This window comes from Podarcis vaucheri (genome assembly GCF_965113315.1).
Source record: "Podarcis vaucheri genome assembly, chromosome: 2".
In the NCBI taxonomy this organism is placed as follows: domain Eukaryota; kingdom Metazoa; phylum Chordata; class Lepidosauria; order Squamata; family Lacertidae; genus Podarcis; species Podarcis vaucheri.
In genome coordinates, this window is record NC_138760.1 from 55,004,409 (window position 1) to 55,028,128 (window position 23,720).

Here is a 23,720-nt window from a genome sequence, read left to right on the forward strand (position 1 = left end):
AGTGCTTTTCTGCTCACGAGCTCGTGTAGATGGTCCCCCAGTAGGGACCAATTAGTCCTATCCACACAGACAGAAATTCATCGCTCGCACATCTCTTTGTCTATAATTGCATGACCCTGGAGGGAAAAGCCACCTGTGTGTGTGTGTGTGTGGTAGCTTTCTAGACGTCAATGCAGTTGGGGGGGGAGAGCAAGGGGGGGAGGAGGAAGACTAATCGCTTCTGCAAAGAACTGAAGCATGTGAAGAGCACAGAGAGAGGGAGTCAGGACAGATATAGAGCCAACGTGAATATAGAGCCTGGCCTTAGCACACCGTCAGCATGAAATAACTATCGCTGTAGTTAAATTTCGGCATTAAAGGGTACTTGAGAATTCATCTGTAGGAAGTTAACTCCCAAATGGGATCCAGTGATAAATTGGCTGCTGCATATAAAATGACTGGAAAGGGGCTGGGCGGAGGCGGGGGGGGGGAGCACATTTGGAGTCATTCTTTTTTAAGGGGAAATAGACTTCCAGAACGTTATCAGCCAAATGTCCCGATTTGAAACAATGTGCTGTGAAGCTCAAGTGGTTCATCAATATGCATTTGATCAAGTTCCACCTAAGGGCCACAGTGCTTACACCCGTTGAAGTCATGGACTTAAGTGCACTTAACTCTGTGTTTTGTTTTAGGGTGTAAAGCTGCAACCCTGCACAAGGTTACCCAGGGTTACCCATTGAACTCAGTTGGGACTTCTGATTATGCCTCTCTAGGATTGTCTTGGACATGTAGCTTCTTGGTGGAGTTTCTCTGAGTTCCACTATCTTGCATGGCATAGTGGATCTCAGCGTGCCATACTGATAGGAAACTTGAGATGTGTCTGTCTTTGTAGGCTGTACGCCTTAATGTGTGTTTTGCCTGCAAAAGTGTCTGTGACTTTGGTACATACGCCAAAGATTACCCATAAACACACATCTGTCAAGCCTCAGAGAAGAACTGTCTGACAGGAACAGTCATGCCAACCCAGCCTAGACAGTGTTACCTGCTGGTAACAGGCGGCAGTGGAGGGGCAGAGTTTTCTAGGAGGACAGGTGGAGTTTGCATAAACAGAACTATGTAACTGCCTTAAATAAGAACAATAACTTGCCTGAGCTTGCTTTGTCCCTCCCCATCCCCTTTTCCTTGTGCCTTTTGCATTGTATGCCTGAGGGCTGGGACTGTAATGCTGTTATATTTTGTAAACCGTTTTCTGCCTGAAGGGTAAGATACGTACGCTTTAAACAAACACATCCATCATTCCCTTTCTCCAAGGAACTGAAAGCAGCATAGTTGGGGTGTTCCACATCTGATCCATACAACAACCCTGTGAGGTAGCAGAAACAATTAACTAAGAACTAATGATTGACTCAGGCTTACCTAGGATGCTTCAAGGCTGAGCAAGGACCAGTCTCCCTGGCACAATGGAATAAAGAGTGAGTGCGAAGAAGTGGAGCAAGAGAGGGAGGTGGACTGGTGGGTGGAGTCAGAGTGAGTGGCAGGTGGGGAATGTCAGCTGAGAAGGCGAGCTGCAGGAGTCAATTGAAAAGGACCAGGTGAAAGGCTGGCAGTGGTGAAGATAGCTAGTGGAAAGGGGAATCAGATATGGTGGGCTAGTGTATTAAGTGGAAACATTGCTTCTCTAGTCTTTCTTGAATGAGTGCACGTCTTGGATGTCATGTTCCTTGAGTAAAGACAGTAGATGGTTCAAATACTTGATGGATTAAAGTCAGGATGCATTTCTGGATAATAAATCTCACCCCACATTGTTGCTTTTACCCTACTGCTTTGTCACTCAGCAGATAAGGCAGCAGTTTGCCTTGGACAAGTTTCTTGTGAGTCTGGATGCAGCAAGCAGGCTGGACTGCTAGGCAAGCAGTTGATTTGGTGTTGCGTGTGACCTCTAGGTGCCAGGGCCTTGAATGGGACCCCAAGGGTGATGGCCCTGGATAGAAGGGTGCCATGTGGAGGGAATTTGGAGCACTTGGATCAAGTACTGGTAACACCAGCCTTCCAAAAAATTTTATGCACTATTCCTCAGGAAGGTGAAAGTGGAATAAATACCTTCCTATGCTGATGCTCAAGTGTCAAAGTGTGCTTCAGTGCTGTGCAGTGATTTAAACCCAGCTGTCACCCCATCTAAAACCTTCACCCTAAATCAATGCTGGAGCATAGGAACATAGGAAGCTACCTTATACTTAGTCATTCCCATCAGTCCCTCTAGCTGGGTATTGTCTACAATGACTCACAGTGGCTCTCCTGGGTTTCAGCCCTATCTGGAGATGTCAGAGATTGAATCCAGAACTTTCTGCAAGGAAGACAGATGCTCTGCCACTGGGCTATGGCTCTCCCCTACAACACCCACCCATAATCCTTAGCCACAGGCCATGCTGGCTGGTGTGATGGGACTTACTGTTCAGTCACATATTGAGGGCACCATATTGGCTAACCCTGTCCTAAACACTCTACCATGCTGGCTCTGTTCCTTGCTTCTTCGAGCCTCATTTATGGCAAGGGGAATTAGATGAGCAGGAATATATGTCCAACCACAGACAGAGAGAGGAGGAAAAGGGAACCTTTGGTTTACAAATCAGTCGGCAATGCTGAGTTAATGTGCTGCCTGGCTGAGGGCCAGTACATCAGCATTTGTAGTCTGTGCTCAAAGCGTGGTGCTTCCCTTGCATCCTAATGCCATCTTTACTGCAGCTATGCTGCTGACCCACAAGCACGCTTGCTCTGCTGCTGAGCCTAGCTTGCCGGGCTTGAAGGGCTGCCTACCAGATCCTGGTTTGGCAGCATCAGCTTCTTCACTTTCTGCCTTGCTTCTTACACTGATCTTCCCTGTGGTGGTTGGTGGGGGGATTGAGAGTCTCAATAGCCACAGTGGAAGTGGGGAGAAGAAAAGGAGTGAAAAGATTGTTGGAAGAACTAAGAAGGAAAGGAAAGAGTGGGTAGGAGACGAGAGAGACCTTGTGGTGAACTAATGTGCCCCATACAACCCTCTCTTTGTTGAACTAACACAAGGTATTTTACCACTAGTCTTTGGTATAAGTGCTTGTTTGGAACATAATGGGAATGATTACCTTAATTATCAGTTACATGTATGCTGGGCACACACACACTTTGGGCCATGTTTGGAATCATGGATCAGTGAACTGTTCTGCTCTGTAAAGTAAGAGATGGAGCAAGCAGCAGTGTCCATTTTTTTGGCTCTCTGAATTTTGCTCCATCCATAGGCTTTAAATGCTTCTTCCAAAAGCCCAAAGTCCATCCTTCTTCTACTTACGACTGCAAAATAGGAATTCACACACACAAGCTGGCTGCTTTTTCTTCTCCACATGATTCCTCCCAAGCACCTTGCAAAAGGAGAATCAGCACAAACTAGGCTGTACATGGAGACAAGCAGCAAATGGCTGGTGGTCAGTTCCTCGGTTATGGCAACAGTTTTCTCAGTCACAACAATCATGGGAATTGCTGCTGGCCTCTGCTGGCTGAATCTGTGTACAGCCTAGTTCATATTTCTCCATGCAGTCCCATACCAAGAATAGCAGGGAGAGATAGTGGAAGAAATGACTGCAAAATCGGGATAGCTTGGATGTGTAAAACAGCTCTCACAAATCTAGCACAATTCTTTCATTTCATTTCACTTCAAAGCAACATGGCCACCCCAATTTGGGAGGGAAAATTCACAAGTGGAAGTAAACTTCTGCACACAGATCTCCTTGCTGGATTGAGATCAGTGCATGCCACAGGGTGGTTTACACACAGTTCACCAGTCTGGATGCCAGGAGATTCTTTGTTGCTTTTGCTGTAGCTGACTACTGGAGCATATTCACATGGTGAGGGCAAATGGGATGCAGATGTGCACCTATATCACTTTCACATTAACGACATACAATCCCTTTCAAGACTATGTTGTCTGGATGGGGATGTATCTATATGGCAGTGTGCAACTGAGGAGGGTTTCAGATGACCTTTTATTGAGCATCAGTCCTGATTAGGTAATGGTTATTTAATAAGCGTTCATTCTGATTTGTTCATGGGGAGGTTAGATGATGTTGCATCAAAGCAACTGTGATCCCCCCCCCCACTTTCCAGTGCATTTCCCTATCACTTTCCTTATCACAAAAGTCCAGTCTTCGGGGGAAGCAGGTTCATTGTGCAAGACTTCCAAATCAAGTAATTGTGAACCTGAATTTGCCAAGACATATTTGAATCCCACATTAAAATAGCAACTGTCTGGAATCCCCCTAAGGCCATTGTCCTGGATTACGTAGTACCTACACATTGCACATACATCTTCATTTTAATGGGGATCAATAGTTTTCATTGGAAGCCGTTCACACGATCGGCTGTGAGTAACTGAGGTATGTGTCATCTAATAATATACATGTATGGATTGGACCCAAGGTGAAATTTTGTTACAATATGTTGATAAAAGCTATTTTTTGGTTATATTTCTGAACATTCAATATATCTCAAAATACAGGAACAGTTTGTATTGGAACATGGGCTTCCAGTCTCTGCCCCCCCCCCCGCGCTGTTGCCCATCTCACACCATTCCCCGCACCCCTCAGCACATGATCCCAGGCAATCAGGGAGCATCAATAATGTGTACATGCTTCCTGTTTCCTTGCATGTAGTAAGCCCTATTGTTCAACTTCACTCTGAGCAGCCCAGGCTAAGGAGGCCCCTTACCTTCTCTTCACTGTTGCTTGCCAGAATTGCCTGGCTGCTTCTGCTCACTGGAATTGTCTTCATTGCTTTTCCTGTTCCTGCCTTGCTGGAGGGATGTTGTATGAGGAAGTAGTGGGAATATTTTTTAAAAAGAAAATATATGATGCCAATACCTTGACATATTTATTGCATAATTATTGATGCCATAAATGCATTGGGGAAATAAAGTGCACAGGTAATGCACAAGCAAAAATACAAGGACTAAAGGCAATGACTGGATCTGAAACAGTCTGCCATCGGTTTGGTACCTGGAATGCACTAATCAACATTGCTACAATAAACTAATTAGTCTCTAAGGTGCCAAAGTACTTTTTGTCTTCTTGATGCTACAGGCTTAACCCTAACTCTTTACAACAAATTTGTTGTTTTCCCTTGGCTTCACTCCCTCTTGCGCTGGCTTACTGAACTACAAGATTAGGGCAGCAGGTTCCCGGAGAAGTAATTGGAGTGTTGCATCCGTATTGATAGAACATGGAGTGCAAAGAAACTCTTCCCTATAGCTGCAGCCATTACCCACAGCTACATTCCGAGCACTGTCAGCATCAAGGTGCTGAGGACACTTTCTGAATAAGGAAAGCCAGGGCAGCCTTCTTCTAGAATGGCAGACACCCAGTGAAGTGAGCTGCTGCCTGGCTTGTGCAAGCGCAGCCTGATACCAAAACCCAAGGTGGTCGGCTAAGGCCTTTGTGAGGGCAGCCATGAAAAAACATTACACGGAGATGAAAAAAGGGCGCAGAGAGATGATGGATGGGGAAACCCAACATGACTCCCTCCATCTCCAGTTTTAAAAACGAGTCTTGGTTACATTTAACCATAACTTAGCTACATATATAGACACTGCCATATCTAGGGTGAGTAGACAACTGAGTAGACAGACAGTGGTACTTTCCCTTGCCAACTGCTCACTCACTTGGCGACTATGGGTAGGTAGGAAGTAAGCAGCAGGGAGAAGAGGAGCAGCAGTGGGATACTCCTTGCCAAGCCATGGCCTGCAACAGTTGTCCAGCTATGCCAACTGTTCATACTGACCCTGAATGTTGGGTTTAGCCTGTGTGCCCTTCAGTACATTAAGAGTCCTTCCAGCCAGGGGCTTCATATTCCAAGTGGGTCATTCAGATACTGCAAACTGGTCATTGGCAGTTAAAAAGAGAGAGACAGAAAGGGTAGATCTGGATTTAAAAAAGGAGGCAGTGGCATGGCATTTTGCTTTGCTTTGACTGATGGATGCCAGTGGCCAACAAAGGAGGTGGGCACGCATAAGGAGCACCCATCCCACAATAAACACCTGTGTGGAAGAAACACACTGTATTTGTATTGTGAACCATAATGCATGGACAACATCTGCAAAGACCACATATGCTTGGAAACTGATGTGTGTTCTTTTTTTGCTCGTAGGCTCCACATGACTTTGAGTGACTTCATGGTCCATCAAATCCAACATGTCAGAAATTTACTAGGCCTATACTTGCCTTCTTTGATGGATATGCAGTTAGCACTGGCAATTCAGCCTTATTGCACCACTTGCACCATTCTCCCTCTTTGACCAGGTGCCATCTACACAGTCAGATGCCATGTCACACCCAGGTGGTTGCTTATGTCCCTTTCACCCATGATGAGCTTGCAGGCTTCTTCTTTGTGAGGCCTTATAAGCCATCCTTTAATTAGCACAAAATCAGGCTAAATTTTCTGCTTGTGCCCTTGAGTCAGGCAGCAAACCTAAGCCGACAAGTAGACAGTTTGGCTTCTTGCAGCTTAGTAGTATCTTTGGAGAGCTTCTGGGCTGCTAAAAGTCTACATTGCTGGAGGGAGACAGAAAGGAGTGTTGATCTACCCTTGCCCCGACCTTGCTCTGAAGCCGGGTGGGGGGCAGCAACAGATGCTGCTAAGTGTGAAGAAGTAAGAGATTCTTAACCTTGTCCTGATGGCTGTGAGCTGAACGAACCAGCTGGGCCAGGCTCTGTCCCAGCCTCCAGTGCTGTTTGCACCATCCCCTGCCCTCCAAATTACAAACACAACACGTTCCAGTAAAGCCCGCCAGAGCATTCCTGACGGAAGGGTATGCCCTTGCCAAGCTATTTAAAGGCATGCATGCTGCCCTTTATTCTTCCAACCGCCTGGACTGGAAAAGACCCGAGTCCTGTGACCAGCACAGAGAAGGCAGGAGGAGGTGGACATGCAGAGAGGGACCTGAAAGGGCTCCCTTTCCATTCTCCTCCTGCTCCTTCCCCAGCATACTGTCCCTATTGAGGAAACTGCAAAAAATATATGCCTCATGTGGTCATCATGTTCTTGACCAAGGGGATCTACAAGATTTATCATCAGTGCAGCATGACGACACAGAAATGTTTGTACTGTACACCTAGTGGTGCCAGTATCCTAGGGAGCACTTTGCTAACAGTTTTCCAAATTATGGTCAATGGTGCTGAAAGCTCTGCTCTCCCGTGATGATTTTTAAGGGTTGTTGGCTTGCAACCTGGACACATTTGCTTTATTTCTTATGGTTTGCCCTTCACCAAATGGTCCCAGGATGGGTTACAAAAAAACAACAATCCACAATTAAGATAACTAAGATAAGGGCAAAATGTAAAAAGAGCAGCACAGAACAGCAATATATCAAGGTTGAAAAAACCCCTGCTTAACCAAAGGCCTGGGTAAAGAGGTGCATCTTGGCCAATTATCAGACTCAAAAGGGAGGCCCTTCCACATTCCATAGGAAATGAACTCTCATGGCCACCTTCTCTCAAAGCACAGCAGGTGGTGACACTATGCACAGACCCTTCCCTGCTGACCTTAACTCAGGCAGGTCTGTGGGAGGAGGAGCTTTCAGACATTTGTGGCCGAGCCATTTTATATGGCTACTTACATAGTGCATTTGACATTCTTGGGCTGTAATCCTACTCCATTAAACACAAAAGGAACCTTTGCATTGCCTTCAATAGGAAGAGAATTGTAACTTGTATTTATTTTCCATCTTCATAACATTCCTGTCAGGTAGGATTCATTTTTATAAATAACACCCTATACATTTTAATCATAAGTTATAGAATGAGCCAACTTCATTTGAAACCCTGTATGATACACACAAGTGGGTGACAGAGTGGAAGAGACAGCTGTTTGTGTGTGTGTGTATGGGACCCGATCACAGATTCCCCAAAATGACAAATGGGCACGATGACTTAAACCCTACACTTGTTATGCAGCCCCTGCCCTGAGACAAACATGAGATTTGAGTCTCACTTACATTTTGGCAGCCCTTGTCCTGTTTGTGAGAAGCCTGAAAGGTACTCATACCTATGCAAGGGTCCAAGTATCTGCTTGACTTTGGGAGCTGTAGATTGATCCACAGAACTGGCCAATAATGCTAGATATATCTTGAGTGTCTGCTCACCCTAATGGTAAATGCAATGGCATTTTGCAAGAATGACTCAGCAGAGATGGCAAAATAGTCCTGAACTGAATCTTATTACAGTATAAAGCATCCTAGCCTGATATCATGCATCTGGGAAGGGAGTTATGACGTTACTTATGGCGGAGTGTTCTGAACAACAGATTTCCTCTCCTGTCTGTCCCTTCCTTCCTTCTTTCCTTGCATGGCCCAGGGTCACTCTACATATGACTTTGTACTGCACCCTGTTCTGCTGTAGTGATTCAGGGACAACTGAAGAGGCATGTACACTGCATGCTGATCTATCACATCTATTATCAGAAACACCCACCTGTGGCTTTACAGATGCAGCATCCTCCCTCTCTGCTTCTTCTCCATCCTGCTCTCTCACACTACTTATAATAGTAGTGGCTACTAGATTTCCCTCATAGCCCCCAGCTCCCCCTTTCAGTGAATTTACATCAGCTTTGTTGCAAGAGGCATTGGTACTACCTAGGGCTTGCAGGTAGATGAAGCACAATATTCTGTTCCCATTTAGATACTGTACAGCTGAAAACCAGCCTTTAAGCTACGCTAAGAGGTGGTTCACTAGAAGCAAGTATAAGACTCTCTCAAGAAGTAATAAAATCCTACCTATGGAGAAATAGATAACAAGCAGAAAATTTTGCCCTCTATAAATCAGCACCCAAAGCATAAGGCAAGCACCCAGTTCTAGGACTGTCTGGCGTTTTCACTTGACAAATGAGGTAGCTGAGCCATCTGGTGGTGAAACTCTGAACTTGCTGGTACATGGAGCAGGCATGATTACTGGAAGAAACAGTTTTGTAAGCATGGATGCAACACAAGTAATATGAACTCACAATTTAAAAACAAAACTCTAAGCCATCTTTGAGTAGAGGAGCAACTCTTTACTTCTTGCAATCAATGCAGTGCAAAACAGACATTGTAAATATAAAGTGCCTTAAACATAACTGCAGGAGGGAAACGGCCCGTACAAACAGGAATTGGAGCAGGCTCATCGTCCATGGTTACTGGTGCATCCACCACTTTATTTAGGTGCATCCACAGATTGCAGATGCTGCCGCATGTAAGATTCAGACATTTCACACTCAATTCATATGACTTGGATAGCCCATTAGTGTTGTGATGAGGACCTTACTTCTTCTGCCAAGGTTCACGTGAACACAGAATAGCAACTGGAGTTTTAAAAAACCAAGGGAAGCTTTGAGGAGGAAGACCCACGCTTGGCTGCCATCCCACCAGCCTCTCACAAAGTGGAGCGACTTCTGCCCATGCACTGGGATGTGCAGTGCAAACCCAAGGGATCTTCTATTAAGGGTGAGTTACAACATAATGTTTTCCACTTCCTTTGTCCTCCAGCTCACATAAAATGCTGTACATCAAAGAGCAATCCCATGCATTTTTCAAGAGCTACACCTGAAGAGCCCCTGCTAAATTTTTAAACAGCATAAGCTGCATTATCAGCCACACACAGGAGCATTAGTACATCTAAATGTTTCACATAGTCTTGATCGCTCAGGTCAATGAAGACATCAGTTTTCAATGCTGGTGCCAAAAGCGTTCTGAGATGATCGTGAGGACATGATGTGGGAAGGATGAGCATATTATTTTGGCGGGCGGCATGGAAAGTACATCTATATTTAGGCATACCTGTAGGCCACAGTGATCTCACAGGTATGGCTTCCCTCGCTCCAAGTTCTTCTGCCTATGTTGAGGACACACCTCATTACGCCTTTGATACTTGAGATATATATTTTAAAGACTCACCCTATTCTTCTGACTGTATATTGCTTTAACCGATTTTAATCTTGAGAGCGCTTCAGCGCTGCACCAAAGTGATCATTCCATCAGGACAAGCATTTTGGCTTGCCAGATAGAACAACTCCTCCCCTCTTCTCCCCTTGCACAGTGTTCTGGGGGATTCTCCCAGATCCTTCCTGGGACAATTTTTTTGGGGGGGCACATGGGCATGAAGGGAGAGGAGTGGGAGAAAAGCCCCATTGCACAAGCAGAAGTCCTTGCACAGGACTTCCACTTTACAGGGCTTGTTAGCTGAATTCCACCCCTTGCATTTCTATATTATAACACACCCTGAGACCTTATGGAGAAGGGCAAGTAAGAAATCAGCAGCAGCAGCAGCACCAGAGAATGGATGACAATATTCTTATCATTATTCTTAGTTTATTCTTTTCTATGCTTGTGGTAAAACAGCACAGTAGAAATGCACCTGTGGAGCCAATCCAGGATTTCTGCCTGTGTGTTTGCACCACACTGACCTCCCTGCCAGCTCTCTCTCTCCCTCAGTAAGAAACAGGCCCACCTGCCCAGGAAGCTAGTCTGGCAGCTCTGCCCCATGCAGCAATTTGCATCTGCTCCTTGTGTTATATTGTTCATAAGCCTGGAGAAGGACCTCAGTTCATGTTTCTTTTTGCCTTCACTTCTCTTTCTGAAGCAAACCAAACTAAAAAGAATTAAAGAGCTCATATTCATAATGTTTTGTGCGAATCAGACCTTAGGGTCTGGCATCTTACTTCCTCCACAACCCCATAATACTTTGTATTCTCTCCTAGAGGTAGACAACTACTCCACACCCAAAGATAAAAGTTATCTAGAGCATACATGCTTTCTTGCTTGTGACTTTGTTATCTGACTTTGCTCCAGATATTTCTCCTTGCCTATCAGAGGATGGCTACATATTAAATACATTATGATTCTCTCTCCAGCAAACATATATTGCAGCACCTTTGCCTAGTTTATTAAAGCTGATTTATTATCAGAGATCAGGACTGGGCTTAGCATCTTCGGAGGTGGCAGACCATGCACATCAGTGGAAAACACTGAGCCAGTTTCTTTGGCTGTTTCCCCACTAACGTTGTGTCAAAAGGAGAACATCACTTCAACAAAAGCAAAAAAGGCACTCAATTGCCCTGTGACACATGATCTCTTTGTTTAGGTGGCCTGCTGATGCCAATTGAGATGGTTATCCTGGAATGAATACATCAGTCTGTTGTCCCTGTAATTTACTTGACACATGTGAACATCCCTTTATCAAATAAAGCCAGTGATGAGCCTAAGGCTACATCTGTATGAGAACATTCCCTCAAAGTACTTGTGGAAGAATCTTATCAGTAGTGTTAGGTTAAGAAAACACAATTTCAAAAAATCAGGCCACTATGAGCAGCCGCACATCCATATCCAATCACACCTTTTCAATATGTGCAGGACACGAATCCCTCCTTGATACTCATGTCAATCCACAGAACTGCTGGTCCCTTTGCCTGCCTCTTTGTTCACTGCATAATATGAAAAGTCTCATGGAGGAAATGGAAAGGGCAGGTATGTGACAGCACAGCTAACTTCTGAAATTGAGCACCTCCTTATGGCTATGTCTGCGGCGCTGGATATGGCCAAGCAGGTGAGCCCCATCCAGGTGGTTCTGGGATAGGCACCGTCACCAAGTAGCTGGAAGGCACATAGCCCTTCTGGCCATTCACTTCCACCAGGCTCCACTCTGTGCATCCCTTCTTGTCATGAGGCTCCAACACAGTCACTGGCTCACCTGCTTGCAAGCTGACCTCATGACCGCTCCTGGCTGCGAATGGATAACCAGCAACTACCTGAGGAAAGCACAGAGACTGAATGTTAACACTGCATACATATGCCACACAAAGGAGAAGGGAGAAACAAGGGCTGCCCAGCAACAGAGGTAAACTAGGCTACCCCTCTGGGGTGCATGTCTCCGCTGTGAGAATATCATGGAGAGGTAGGCAGGCATATTGAAGTTTATGGCACAGCAGTAGCCAGGTCAGCCTTCCTTGGCCTGGTGCTTTCTGGATGTTGTTGGACAGCAGCGCCCACTTGGACCCCACACAAGGAGGTCAGGTTCACCACTGGTTGTTCTGCCTCAGGCAGCAAAATGCCTTGGCCACAAACCATGTAGCTGGGTTATTCCAAGGCTATGCTATTCCAAGTTTCTGTCACACCAGCCGAGATCATCTTTTAAACATAATACCCACATTATATTGGGATGGTTGCACAAGTTTGCATATCTGAAATACAGATCTACCCAACAGTACCGCAAAATGTCTTCCATCCACCACTGCCCAGCCATGAACACATGTATCTATGCCACAATATGCTGGGAATAAATGAATGAAAAGAATTAAAAGAAGATTCATTGCTGAAATTTTCTACTCACATGTAAAGCCTGTGTCCTGAAATGAAGTGCTGGGCTGGGAGCTTGGGGCAAGCTGTAAGGGTGATGCATCTGTTCACCACCACCACCACCTGGGACTGACACCTGCATTCTGGGTTTTTGGTTTTGGACTAGATGATATGGCTGGAGTTTCCCAGGTGATACATAACCTCTTGGTCCTGTAGGGCACATAAAACCATTATGGTCAAGCTGAGCAGCAGGGTCCTCTCATCAGGTACAGCAGTTTTCTTTTTGATAATTTGGATTGATGGGTGGACTATAAATACAGTGAAGAGAATGAAAGGGTTTGGCATTATTGGAAAGATTTGTAATGGGCGGGGAGGGAAAAGGCAGGCAGAAAGGCACTGCTCTTGTGTGGGAGAGAGAAAGGATGTGTGGTTTGTACTAGTGGAAGGAAAGAAGAACAGAGTGGTGGGGAGGAATAAGAAAGAAGTGCAGGATGTTGACCTCGGGAACAAATTAAATAAAGGAAGTCAAAGACAGAGAAAGGTGGAACTTGGAACAAGATGTGAGAAGGGGAGGATTTGGAAGCAATGCGGGGGGGGGGGAGGGAAATAAGTGAATCATAGAATCATAGAGTTGGAAGAGACCACAAGGGCCATCGAGTCCAAGTGGTGGAAGGAGTAATTTGGAAAGTACAAAGAAAGATTAATAGAGTGGTAGGAAAACCAGTGCAGGAAGAGGAAGGGGTGGAGAGAGGAGCAGTATTCAGAAAAAGACACAAAGCAAAAAGGGAAAGGAGGGTTTGGGAAGAAAGGAAAAGGTGTAGATATTCTCTGACCCTGTTCTCAATGAGGCTCAAACAAGGAGCAGGCAGCTTGCAGGCCAGCCACCGCCCATCCTCTCCATTCCCCTAAGCTTAATGGGCTTGCCACTAGCAGCTGGCCTGCCACATTTCAGCTAGTTATCTTTTTTTGTTGTTGTTCTGGCCCAGGCAATTGCAGCAGGGTGGCTGCTGAGACAGGGTTGGCCATGTACTTGCTGCTCTTTCTTTTTCTGCAGTAATGTGTGCGCTAGATGATACACACGGAGCCTTCTGGGAGCATCAAGCATGCTTCAGTCCAGCTACCCCACATGTGCCTGAAGACTTTCCCCCCTCCAGTATGTTCAATGGGTCACTGGGCTCCCTTACTTTATATGAGCTGCACCCCTGTGCCTAGGCATCCCATGACCATGAACAGCAGTGTAGCGGTCCATTTAGAAGTGCAGGAGTTCATCATGACAGATGCAATTGTCACCCCCTAAGGCAGGGAGATCTGTGTCATAAGTACTGACCTGGTGAGGTCCTTGGTAGCAAATAAAAGGTTTAGGTGTGTAGTTGCAACCCTTACCGTACCTCCACTATCCACCAGCCATCGGTTAGTGTTGCCTTTGGTGTCTCTGTCATGCAAGAGAGCCACGATCTGCCCCCTCTGCAATACTAAGTCCATGTTTTTGCTGCCGCTGGTGTTGCTTGTCACTTGATATAGCTTTTCTGGGCCATGTTTGCTCATGAGCAAATGGACTTTCCTCTCCTCTGCAGGGCTAAGAGGCTGCTGAAAAGACACAGGGAGAAGTGGGTCAGAAACATCTTCCTGCAGTCAGCTGTGCGACCACATTAGTGCACTGGAGGATGAGTCATCATAAGTAGGGTGCAGCCACATCTGAACCAAAATATCTTAGAAGATGATGAAACAAATCCTGCAAATTGAACCAATTCTTTACATTTTACTGCATTGAACAGTGGGTTTGTACAGATAACCTAACAGGATATATGCTTCCTATGGGGTAGATTTATTTTATTTTTAAGAAAATAAGAGTTAAAATTACAGCCGGGAAGCACTGAGGAAGCAGACATTTTGTGGGTTAAAGATGAGATATACTGTTGCAGAATTTAGCTGTGAATAAAAACTCTGAGGGGAAAACGGGAAGGAAATTATTTGCATTTGCTTCTGTACTCACAGCTGCACTCCTTCCACAGAGATCCTCTGGGCTGGGGGTGGCTGTGGAATGCTAATGCTAAGGCCTTTATAAACGTTTACTTAAAGAAAAATAAATGCACAGTAGTTAATCACAGAATGCAGGGGATACAAACACCTTGCCTGAGAGACAGCCCACAATATATTTTAGTGTGCAAGAGTGAGAAACTATAATGTTCAAACAGACAGTTTGTTTCCCTGTAAAGATATTCTGAAACCTGCTGCCTTTTGCTGCCTGCCTGATCCTGTCCAAGAGTTGGTTCTGTTTCATTTTTGTTTTGGTATTTTGCCTTGGGATTATTGTGGTTCCTGAGTACTGAAATTCCAATATTTTATTAGCATACGGGGGTGGGGGTGGGTGGGAATCCAGTTACTGCCTGAAACTAGGACATATATAGTGAAGAATAGGATTATGCAAGTGTCATGGGGACCTGGTGGATAGCAGCAACAACACCACTGGTATGAGTAACTTCCCCCCTATGCCCATGCCACATATTAATGTATCAATCAGCCATTGTGTCTGGGGAGTTGTGGGAGAGGCGGGGGAAGAAAGGTTGCAGGAACACCCTCTAAACTTCATCAGTCTCCTACCTCTGCAACAGAGCTTGGCATAACAGTCTCAAATTTCTTGCAGTAGGAGTAGAGCTGAGCTTCAGCCTGGCTTAAAGAGTCCTTCACCATCTTCCCAAAATCAGATGCAGGGAGGTGTCTGTGTGGCAGCTGTAAAGAAGAATCTTATAATTAATTGGAGATTTTGGGGGGTGGGTGGGGGTGGATTATGGAAAGCAGAGAAAATGTACTTTTTATGTTAAAAAAATAAGATAATAACAGAAGATAATGATGAGGTTCATAGCGGATTTTATGTACAAATATAAATTTTGATAGAGGTTTCTGAAAGCAAGCAAAATATCCATCCTGTTTGCAAGCTAAGTCCATCCTGTTGTGTGCAGCATATGTCTCTGCCAGCGCTTACTTTGCATTTTCCTTGCTCCTTCTTTGTTTACAGTCACTGGAAGAGGGACAGAGATGAATTGCATCCTTTTGTGTTTGGAAAGGATGAGGTTGTGAGAAGGAAGTAATCTCCTATAGCCATTGGGACTGCAAGGCAAGTCCTGCTCTCTGTAGTAGCCGGTTTATAAAATGATGTATGGTGCGGAGATGGAGATATATATATAATTTCTCCCTGTCCCAGAAGAATCCAAGAGTGCTGTATCACTCAGTGAAGAATGCACCTCTTCACATCATTAATGTATGATGCACTCCTGCCCCCAGAAATCGTAAAGACTCCTGATTTAAATGGCTTTAAAAGAAGATTAGTCAGATTTCTAGAGATTAGGGCTATCCATGGCTATTTCTTGCAAAGGCTATACAGAACCTCCATGTTCAGAAGCAATATACCTCTGAATGCCAGTTGCTTGGGTACGAATTGGGGAAAGGCTATTGCCTTCATGACCTGCTTGTGCAGTTTCCTTGTGGAGAATAAATGAGAGTTTCAGTGTGATCCAAAAGAGCTATTCTTCTGTATTTTGATTTATTAAGGTAGTACATTCTTCCAGTGCATCCAGCAGGGCTTCCTCAATGGTGGGGCCCATGTTATGGAAGAACCTCTCCCAAGCAAGCATCCACACTGCATGTTTTCAGCTGTCTGTAATACCTTATAAGGTATTTCGCAAGTTGGTTTTAGCGGTTTTGTGAGTTAAACATGTGAAAGAAGGGCACAGACTAGTTAGTTTTATTGCTGGTTTACATTATAGTGCATTGCCTCAGCATACCTGTTGTCTCTAGGCACAAACACCATAACCCCACATCCTCATGCTCCCTTCCAATTTTTTTACCTGGGTAGCCTCCTGTTCTGCCTCTTGGAGAACTTGCTTGGCCAGATCCCTCAGAAGGGCCACAAAAGTACGCAGAATATGCCCCAGCCACTGCAGGGCCACCTGGTTGAACACTGGGAGCTCAGACACAAGCAGCGAATTCATGGCGAGATAGGTATTCATGGCAGCCTCCTCTTCATATGTCACACTGCCTGTCTCATTCCTCTTCTCCTCAAATTCCTCATAGTCCAGCTGCTTGTCCAAGCGCTTCTTGATCAGTTTTTGAGGCCCTTTCAGAGTCTCTGACAAGTTGACCAGCGGAAGGTACACCAGGTTCTCCAGTCGTCTCCTCTGCAAAGCAAGGAAAATCAAATACAGTGGTGCCCAGCAAGACGAATGCCTCGCAAGACGGAAAACCCGCTAGACGAAAGGGTTTTCCATTTCTGAGCTGCTTCGCAAGACGATTTTCCCTATGGGCTTGCTTTGCAAGACGAAAACGTCTTGCGAGTGTTCCGATTTTTCCCCACTCCCCCCCTTTTTCTAAGCCGCTAAGCCGCTAATAGCCTTTTAGCCGCTAATCCGCTAAGCCTTTAATAGACGCTAAGCCTTTAATAGCCGCTAAGCCGCTAATAGCGCTAATTCGCTAAGCCGCTAATAGGGTTGCTTTGCAAGACGAAAAAACCGCTAGACGAAGAGACTCGCGGAACGGATTAATTTTGTCTTGTACAGTTCTGAAATCTTGACCTCCCCTCACTCAGCAGATGAGGGGCATCGGGGATTGGGGCCCTTTGGGGTTCCATTAGGGAAGTGCTGAGGAATTCTTGCTCCAAAAGGTGAAGGAACATGCTCTGGGTCCCACCACCAGACTCCACCTTCTCACTTGTTATGCAACACGAACAGCCCAAGCCCAAAGGAACCCAGTTCCTAACAAAGATTTGCGGAATCATTTTACAACAATGAGCAACATGGGTCAGAATACAGTCAAAGGCTATGTACACAGCCAGGTCTCTCCCCCCCCCCCTGGCAATTTGAATTGAAGTTGGTGGTGGTGGGGAATGCAGTATTTCATAAGAAGTAACAGGGTAGATATAGAAGAGAGATGGGTTTGTGGTGAATGCTGTGTGCACACTGCTTCCTAAACTAGCAGTGGGGATGCACTGGATTTAGAGTAAGCAGGAGTGTGTAAACAGCCAAACTTTCAGTGTTTGTAGAATCAAGGCAGATGTTGTAGAGCAGTAGAACATGTGTTCTGGATGATTCAGAGATAAGCAGCCATCAAATATGCTACCAGGAAATGGAAAAGCTCTGAAGCAGCCAGGATGGAGAAAGGTAGATCTGCTACTTTCTTCCTCCCTACACCACAACCAGGCTGTAACTAGAAAGAACCAAGACGTTACTTACAAACTCAGCAAAGACAGTGCTGTGGAGTTTTCCTGCAAGCTGGCAATATTGTTGGATAGTCCCTCCTTCTGTTCCTAGTTCGTTCTCATGCGGTTTATAGCTGAGGAACGCCTAAGAGACAAAGAAAAGAGCCTGATTACAAGAAGAAGTGATTAAGATATGTTTTTGCTGCTAGGCAGTGTCGCCAATACTGAACTAGATGGACCAGTATTCTGACCTGGTAGAAAGCAGCTCCCTACGGTCCCAGAGTAGGGAATTAATTTTCAATTAATTGACCCATCTGTATCCTGGTTTTCCGAAACACTGGGTAGTTAACAATGCTATGAGAGAGGAACCATGAGTTATGGCATTGATCCAGTAAAGGAAGATCTGACGTGAGACTTTCTTCAAAATGCACTGGGTGGTCTTTCATCTTCAAGTCCAAACATTCTTCTCCTTTCTGTTCTGGTTACATAACCTGCTTAGAGTATCAGTGAAATATGTGACTGAATGGGGCCATTAGTACCAACAAATCTATTTTTAGATGGTGCTCTGAAGTCTCATAACTTATTACTTTGAGGCTGATTGTATACCAATAAAAACTTCCGCAGAGTCCCAAAACCATAGAATCTGCAAAGCAGCGAATTGTGATCACAAATCACCACTTTGTGTAACTAACAGCAAAGTCAACATATTTTAAATTTTTCTGATTTCAGCCAGCTCCTACTTCAGAAACGTAACCTACTCCAAGAATGAGTGAAGCAGCCTATTGTGTGGTTCACACCAATTCTCAGTGGCAAGTGTGTTTTTAGATGGGCACACTTCTGTTTCCTCTGCATCCAGTGAGCTGCCACTTCTGCTTTGGGAAGTGGTGTACACACAATGTTAACCACAATCCACATCTATTCTGTATCTACCCTTTCATTTTGAATGAAATATTGCATTTTGATGCATTTGCAGAAGAGGGATTTGCATGGGTTAAGACAAAGAAGAGTGAGGAACATAAATATTCCCAGACTATCCCTGTACCTTTAACCTGTCAACCTACTACTTCTCTATCCCCTTGTTTCTTAGACTGATATGTTGCATCCTGTTTACAACTTCCTGCTCCTCCTCACACTCCTCTCTTCAACCTCAAGATAAGAGGGTCATCTTCCTGCTTTCCTCTAAGAGAACAAAGGAGCAGACATGACTGCCCTGTCCTCCTAGGCTAATTAGTTAGGTCAGAACTTGAAACTTTCCCATCCATGTTATGTATTTCCTAAAACAAATAACATTATCATTTTCTCACCTACAAGCATCTCTCTGTGTGTGACTGCAGCAAAGATTCACCACCCAAATGCTGCTCACTACATTCAAAAGGGTTTCAGTAGGCAGTTGGGCCCTGCTATCCCAGTGGATCCAAATTGAAAAATGAATGGCCTAGTTGCACTTTAAGATGGCAATGTGTACACAGCCATTGTGCTCCAAAGTACCCCTATGGGATAGATCTGGTGTGGGGATGTATCTATCCTAAGGAAAATAGAGTCTTGTGAAAGAAGGCATCAGAATCAGTTATGAGAATAAAGAAAGTGGGAGGATTTTCTGGTCACTCTGGGCTCATCCACACTTCCTCTTGTCCTGCAACTTTCCTCTGGAGAAAACTGCTCTTTAGAGCTCAATCGGAGCAAATGGCAATTTGAGTTTTCTGTGGATTGCTATTTGCTCCCAATTACAGCTAAAGAGCGGATTCTCCCTGGGAAAGGAGTGGGGCAAGGGAAAAAATGTTTGGACCCATGCTTTCCAGGCATGGGACAAGTGGAAGTGTGTTTAAGCCCTCTGTCTAACCTCTTTCAAGAAGTGCATTCTGAACTCTGTAATGTTGAGACTGCTTGAGGGTGAAGTCTGGGCTCTTTGTTTGTGGCCAAGGACTGATACTTGCAGATGTATGAGGAAGAGAAAAGCAGAGCAATTTAAAAGCTGTTGTCAACCTGCCAAACAATGCATTTGGAGGTCAGGTTGTTTCCGCCCTTGGTTCATATAATCCTGGGAGTTTATTCACACCTCCAACAGGATCTCCCCCAGGGCATGGAGCCTGAGTATGTTTGACATGCTGAATCTCAAGAGCAGGGGATTGCAGCATGTGCCAAGCACTGTTAGCTTTGAGGACACTGTTTCTGATTCATTTTCTTGCTAGCAAAAACACCAGAGCAGACTGGGCATGAAGCAATAATACTACAATGAAAGGTTAAACTGTGACACAGGCCATCTCTCAGGCTCAGCGGAAGAAAGATTGATGTGTTTCCTAAGGTTTGGTTCCCTATCTGCTTTCAAAATCTATACTTGTGGAAACTATCTCAATTCCTGCAGGAAGATTACAGCTTGCCTCCCAGAAAAGCATTTATTCATACTTACTCCTTTCCTTTCAATTACCTGTTAATATACCGGAGGAATTGTGGATGAGCATCCCATCCACAGATATGAACCTGAAATGTACAGATGGCAAGGAAGACCCCAAAGGTGTAGCCAGGTGTTTATGTCAGACTCACATCTGAAAACGTTCTCCAATGTAAAGATCTGCATCTGCAGCCATTTTAAGAGCATAAAAATATTCCTGCTAGATCCCTCATGCAGACTCATTTCCCCAAATTGAATTTGGATTAGTGCTGTTTCTCTGTGGCTTGCGGAAATCAGAACTAATGGGCCCAGGCACTTACATGCAAACTAAAAGTTTTAACTCTGATACAAATGGACAGACCTCAGTCATGATTCTCCAAGTACTTTCTGACCAGCTACTGAAACGTTGTCAGAGACAATGATGGGTTGTCAAGGGTACTCTAAGAAATCCCTGCTGAGTACTCTGTGTACTTATCCCATGAGCTAGCTTCAACATGAGATAAATGAATATTAATACCTCTGTGTTGCTCAGGAAAGAGGCCACATTCTCCTTCAGATCGGCTACAGCTGATGACAACTCTTGGAACTTTTCTTCCAGTGTGTCAAACTCTTTGTCCTTTGTCTAAAGACCAGAGAGAGGAAATTATATTATAGCTCCAATGGACAGCAAAGGGTTCGCCTTAAGTTATAGAATGCTAGGGGAGAAGATGAGACACTAAATGTGTTGGCATGGTAGCAACAGTACATAGTGATGTCTGTGCCTGTGCATCATTGCTTTACATTTATATTGCAAATAATGGGTTGAATCCAGTACTGCCGTTCTGTTCATGTGACAGACTTCTACTTGTTCAGTGGAACTTCCTTCTCCTGTCCTCTGCAACTCCACCCCCAAAATCTGCTCAAGAGGGCTGGGGGTGCCATGGAGCAGATTTTGGGGGTGCACAAGGACAGGAGAGGAAGTTCTGTTGAACAAAATATTAACGAATTATTATTATTTACACAAAACAAGCACTTGTCGCCTTTGGAGTCTTCCAGGAAATTAAACATCATTCCTGATATATGCACACCTTAGATCAGCAGGAAACTAAATACCTAATACAAGACTTGCTGTGTGAATTCTTCTTCTGTACCTCTGAAGTGCCCTGGTGCCTGAATACATTTTCCTGTTGTATACCTGCTGCATAAACAGCAGAGTTGGGATATTGAAAGGAAGGGTTTCATTTTATTTTCAAATTATGCTAATAAAAAGAAAAAGATTAAAAATTAAGAATTATGGAGAAGGGCTGTAGCTTAGTGACAGAGCATCTGCTTTCCGTGCAGAAGGTCTCTGGTTCAGTCCCTGGCATCTCCAGGCAGGCCTGGGAGAGACCCTTCTCTGAAAAACTGGAGAACTGCTGCCACTCAATGTAGACAATACTGACTTAACCCAACCAGTGGTCTGACTCGGTATACAGTAGCTTCTTATGTTCCTATGACTACTTAGACATGGAGAGAGGAGATTAAATTTAAAACTATACAGATAGAAATTGAAATAAAAAGGCCAAGAGGATTTATTGCAATTCCTGGATTCCCCCCCCCCCCCGGATTCTTTCAGTTCATTCTCACACTTCAGAAACCACATAAACCAGGTTGCAGTGCCCTGACACTGCTAATTTTTCTGCTGATGGAAAGAACCATGACTTCGTTTCAGATTGCCAGCCCAGCTTCCCGTTGTGGTTCATGACTGATCGGCTGTTCCTAAGCAGGGTCAAAGGGCTTGAGCGTCTGTAAAACAGGAACCACCTTGAGCTTGATACCTCGGCAGGAATGCGATGAGGACAGGAAAATGCTCTGCGCGCTTACCACACTGCACAAATTACTGGTGTTGCCCTTAACTATGAAAGAAACACCCCTGGCCAGGTCACATGTGGGCCTGGTCACATGTTATGTGATCTCCTCAGTGTTGATGTCATGATCCCAAAACTGATTGCATGAGCTCAGAGAGGCTAATATGTGATAGCTTATTGCTATCTATGAAGCAGCCTGAAGACACCAAGTCAGTGAGTTCAGTCTGATGAAATAGAAACTGTGGGTGGCATAGAAGAATGCTTTTCCAAAAGCCAGTCTTGGTTTGTGTGTGTGTCCTGAATTCACCCTCCCTTGCCACTCTAGGATGCTGCCAGCCCACCCTTTAACTGAGATAGTGGAGACAAGACAAGCACAGAGCACTCACCTTAGGCACAATTCCAGCCTCCTGCATAAAGAGGCGGCTCAGTCGTGTGGTCTTCTTGGCAATGGAGTGGGGGTTGAGGCGAGCCAGGCGTTCCCGCAGAGTCAGATACCCAGGCTTGTTATATTTATTTGCTATTCTCATGTCACATGGGTTAGAAGGTAGGAAAACAGGGAAGGAGCACATTACACAAGGTGGAAATGAATGCCCTGGGCATTTGGTGATACAGAACACTGTCCCAATACAAAAAGAAAACTATAGTTCCTGAGACATTGCTTTGGTGGTGGAGAAGCACCTTGTTCTGTTTTGAAGTATCAGCTATCTTTCAATTAAAACTGGCCCTGAGATTGCCATGAAGGATTTGCTGAGTTGGCCTCTTTCTTCCTTCCTTCCTTCCTTCCTTCCTTCCTTCCTTCCTTCCTTCCTTCCTTCCTTCCTTCCTTTCTTTCTTTCTCTCTCTCTCTCTCTCTCTCTTATTTTATTTTTATTTGCTTCTCTGTTACAGTTCTTCATTAGTACATCAACATTAGTACAACTGTTGCATTCAAAAAGGATTGGTAATAAAAATATTTATTGGGTTGACCGCTTTCAAGGAAGCAGCATATTAATTAATTATTGGGATTATCACACACCTCTCGTCTCTTTTTGTTACCCTTCCCTGTTACCCTTTAACTCTGCTTTGTTTACCATCTAGCCTGGTGAAGGGTTGCAGAGGACTCAAAACCTTGCACGCTGTTTTGTGAAATTTTGGTTGGCCTAAAAAAGGAATTGCCCTACTGTGGGGTTTTTTAATGAGAGAAAATGGCTGCCTTTGGTTTTTTTAGCATGTACTGTGCCCATCTTCTGAGACCACAGTTAAGGGGCACACTCTGCCCCTTTTGCTTCAGTGCTAACTTTGCCGCTGAGTGCTCCCAGCTCGACAGGGGATACTCAGCCCAACTCCTCAGGTGCAACTGGGCAACAGCTCCAAAGCAAAATGGAAGGGTGCTTTCCTCATGTGTTTGCATGGTTGTGTTTGTGTGTGCGTGGGCATCCATAACACTGAGCAAGAAATTAGCTATCAAGAGACCATGCTGTCTATTGTGTGTCTTTATCTTATGCTGTTCTACTGTAATTGAGAGAATGAGTGTATGTACCCTCTACTTCTGCAGTTGCCAATTGCCTATCTAGGATGTTTCATTTATGTATGGAGGTGCTTTTACTTATGGAGGTCTATGACCGTAATAATGATTTGGATTTGGATGGTTCAGATCCATATCCAATTGTCAGTATATGGTTCCTGATTCTTAGCCTATTAATTTTCTTAGGGCTGGTTTAGCAAACTACTCTCAGTGCAGAGGTGGAACTGACGTTAGAGTTACTGAATGATACTCAACTAAGTTTGACATCAGCGCATCCACTGTACTCTTTTTGGTGCCTGCTGAAAACCTTTTTGTTTAGGCAAGCCTACCAAGATATATAGAATGCTTGCATGTATTTTAATCTGTGTTTAGCTTATTGCTGATTTTAATTATTATTTTAATGTTTCAGATGTCTGTTTTAAACTGCTTTTACTGATAAATTTGTTTCACTCTTTCTGAAAACTGCTGTGAGGATTTTTTTTTTTACA

The 23,720-nt window shown here is 44.6% G+C and overlaps 1 protein-coding gene across 6 annotated transcripts in view; it reads right to left on the reverse strand.

Annotated features, from left to right (window-relative positions):
• Positions 1 to 9,024: 9,024 nt before the first annotated feature.
• ARHGEF37 (Rho guanine nucleotide exchange factor 37) overlaps positions 9,025 to 23,720 on the reverse strand; it is a 43,899-nt gene continuing 29,203 nt past the window's right edge. For 5 of the 6 annotated variants that reach the window (XM_082213029.1, XM_082213026.1, XM_082213028.1 and 2 more), the window contains 8 exons: positions 22,115 to 22,245; positions 20,420 to 20,524; positions 17,548 to 17,658; positions 16,168 to 16,497; positions 14,924 to 15,052; positions 13,711 to 13,909; positions 12,357 to 12,532; positions 9,025 to 11,775 (listed from right to left, as the gene is read on the reverse strand). In XM_082213029.1, the coding sequence (XP_082069155.1) occupies positions 11,542 to 11,775; positions 12,357 to 12,532; positions 13,711 to 13,909; positions 14,924 to 15,052; positions 16,168 to 16,497; positions 17,548 to 17,658; positions 20,420 to 20,524; positions 22,115 to 22,245 (1,415 nt within the window). In that variant the 3' untranslated portion in view covers positions 9,025 to 11,541. The remainder of the gene's footprint in view (positions 11,776 to 12,356; positions 12,533 to 13,710; positions 13,910 to 14,923; positions 15,053 to 16,167; positions 16,498 to 17,547; positions 17,659 to 20,419; positions 20,525 to 22,114; positions 22,246 to 23,720) is intronic. The other variant, XM_082213027.1, reaches the window with a different exon arrangement.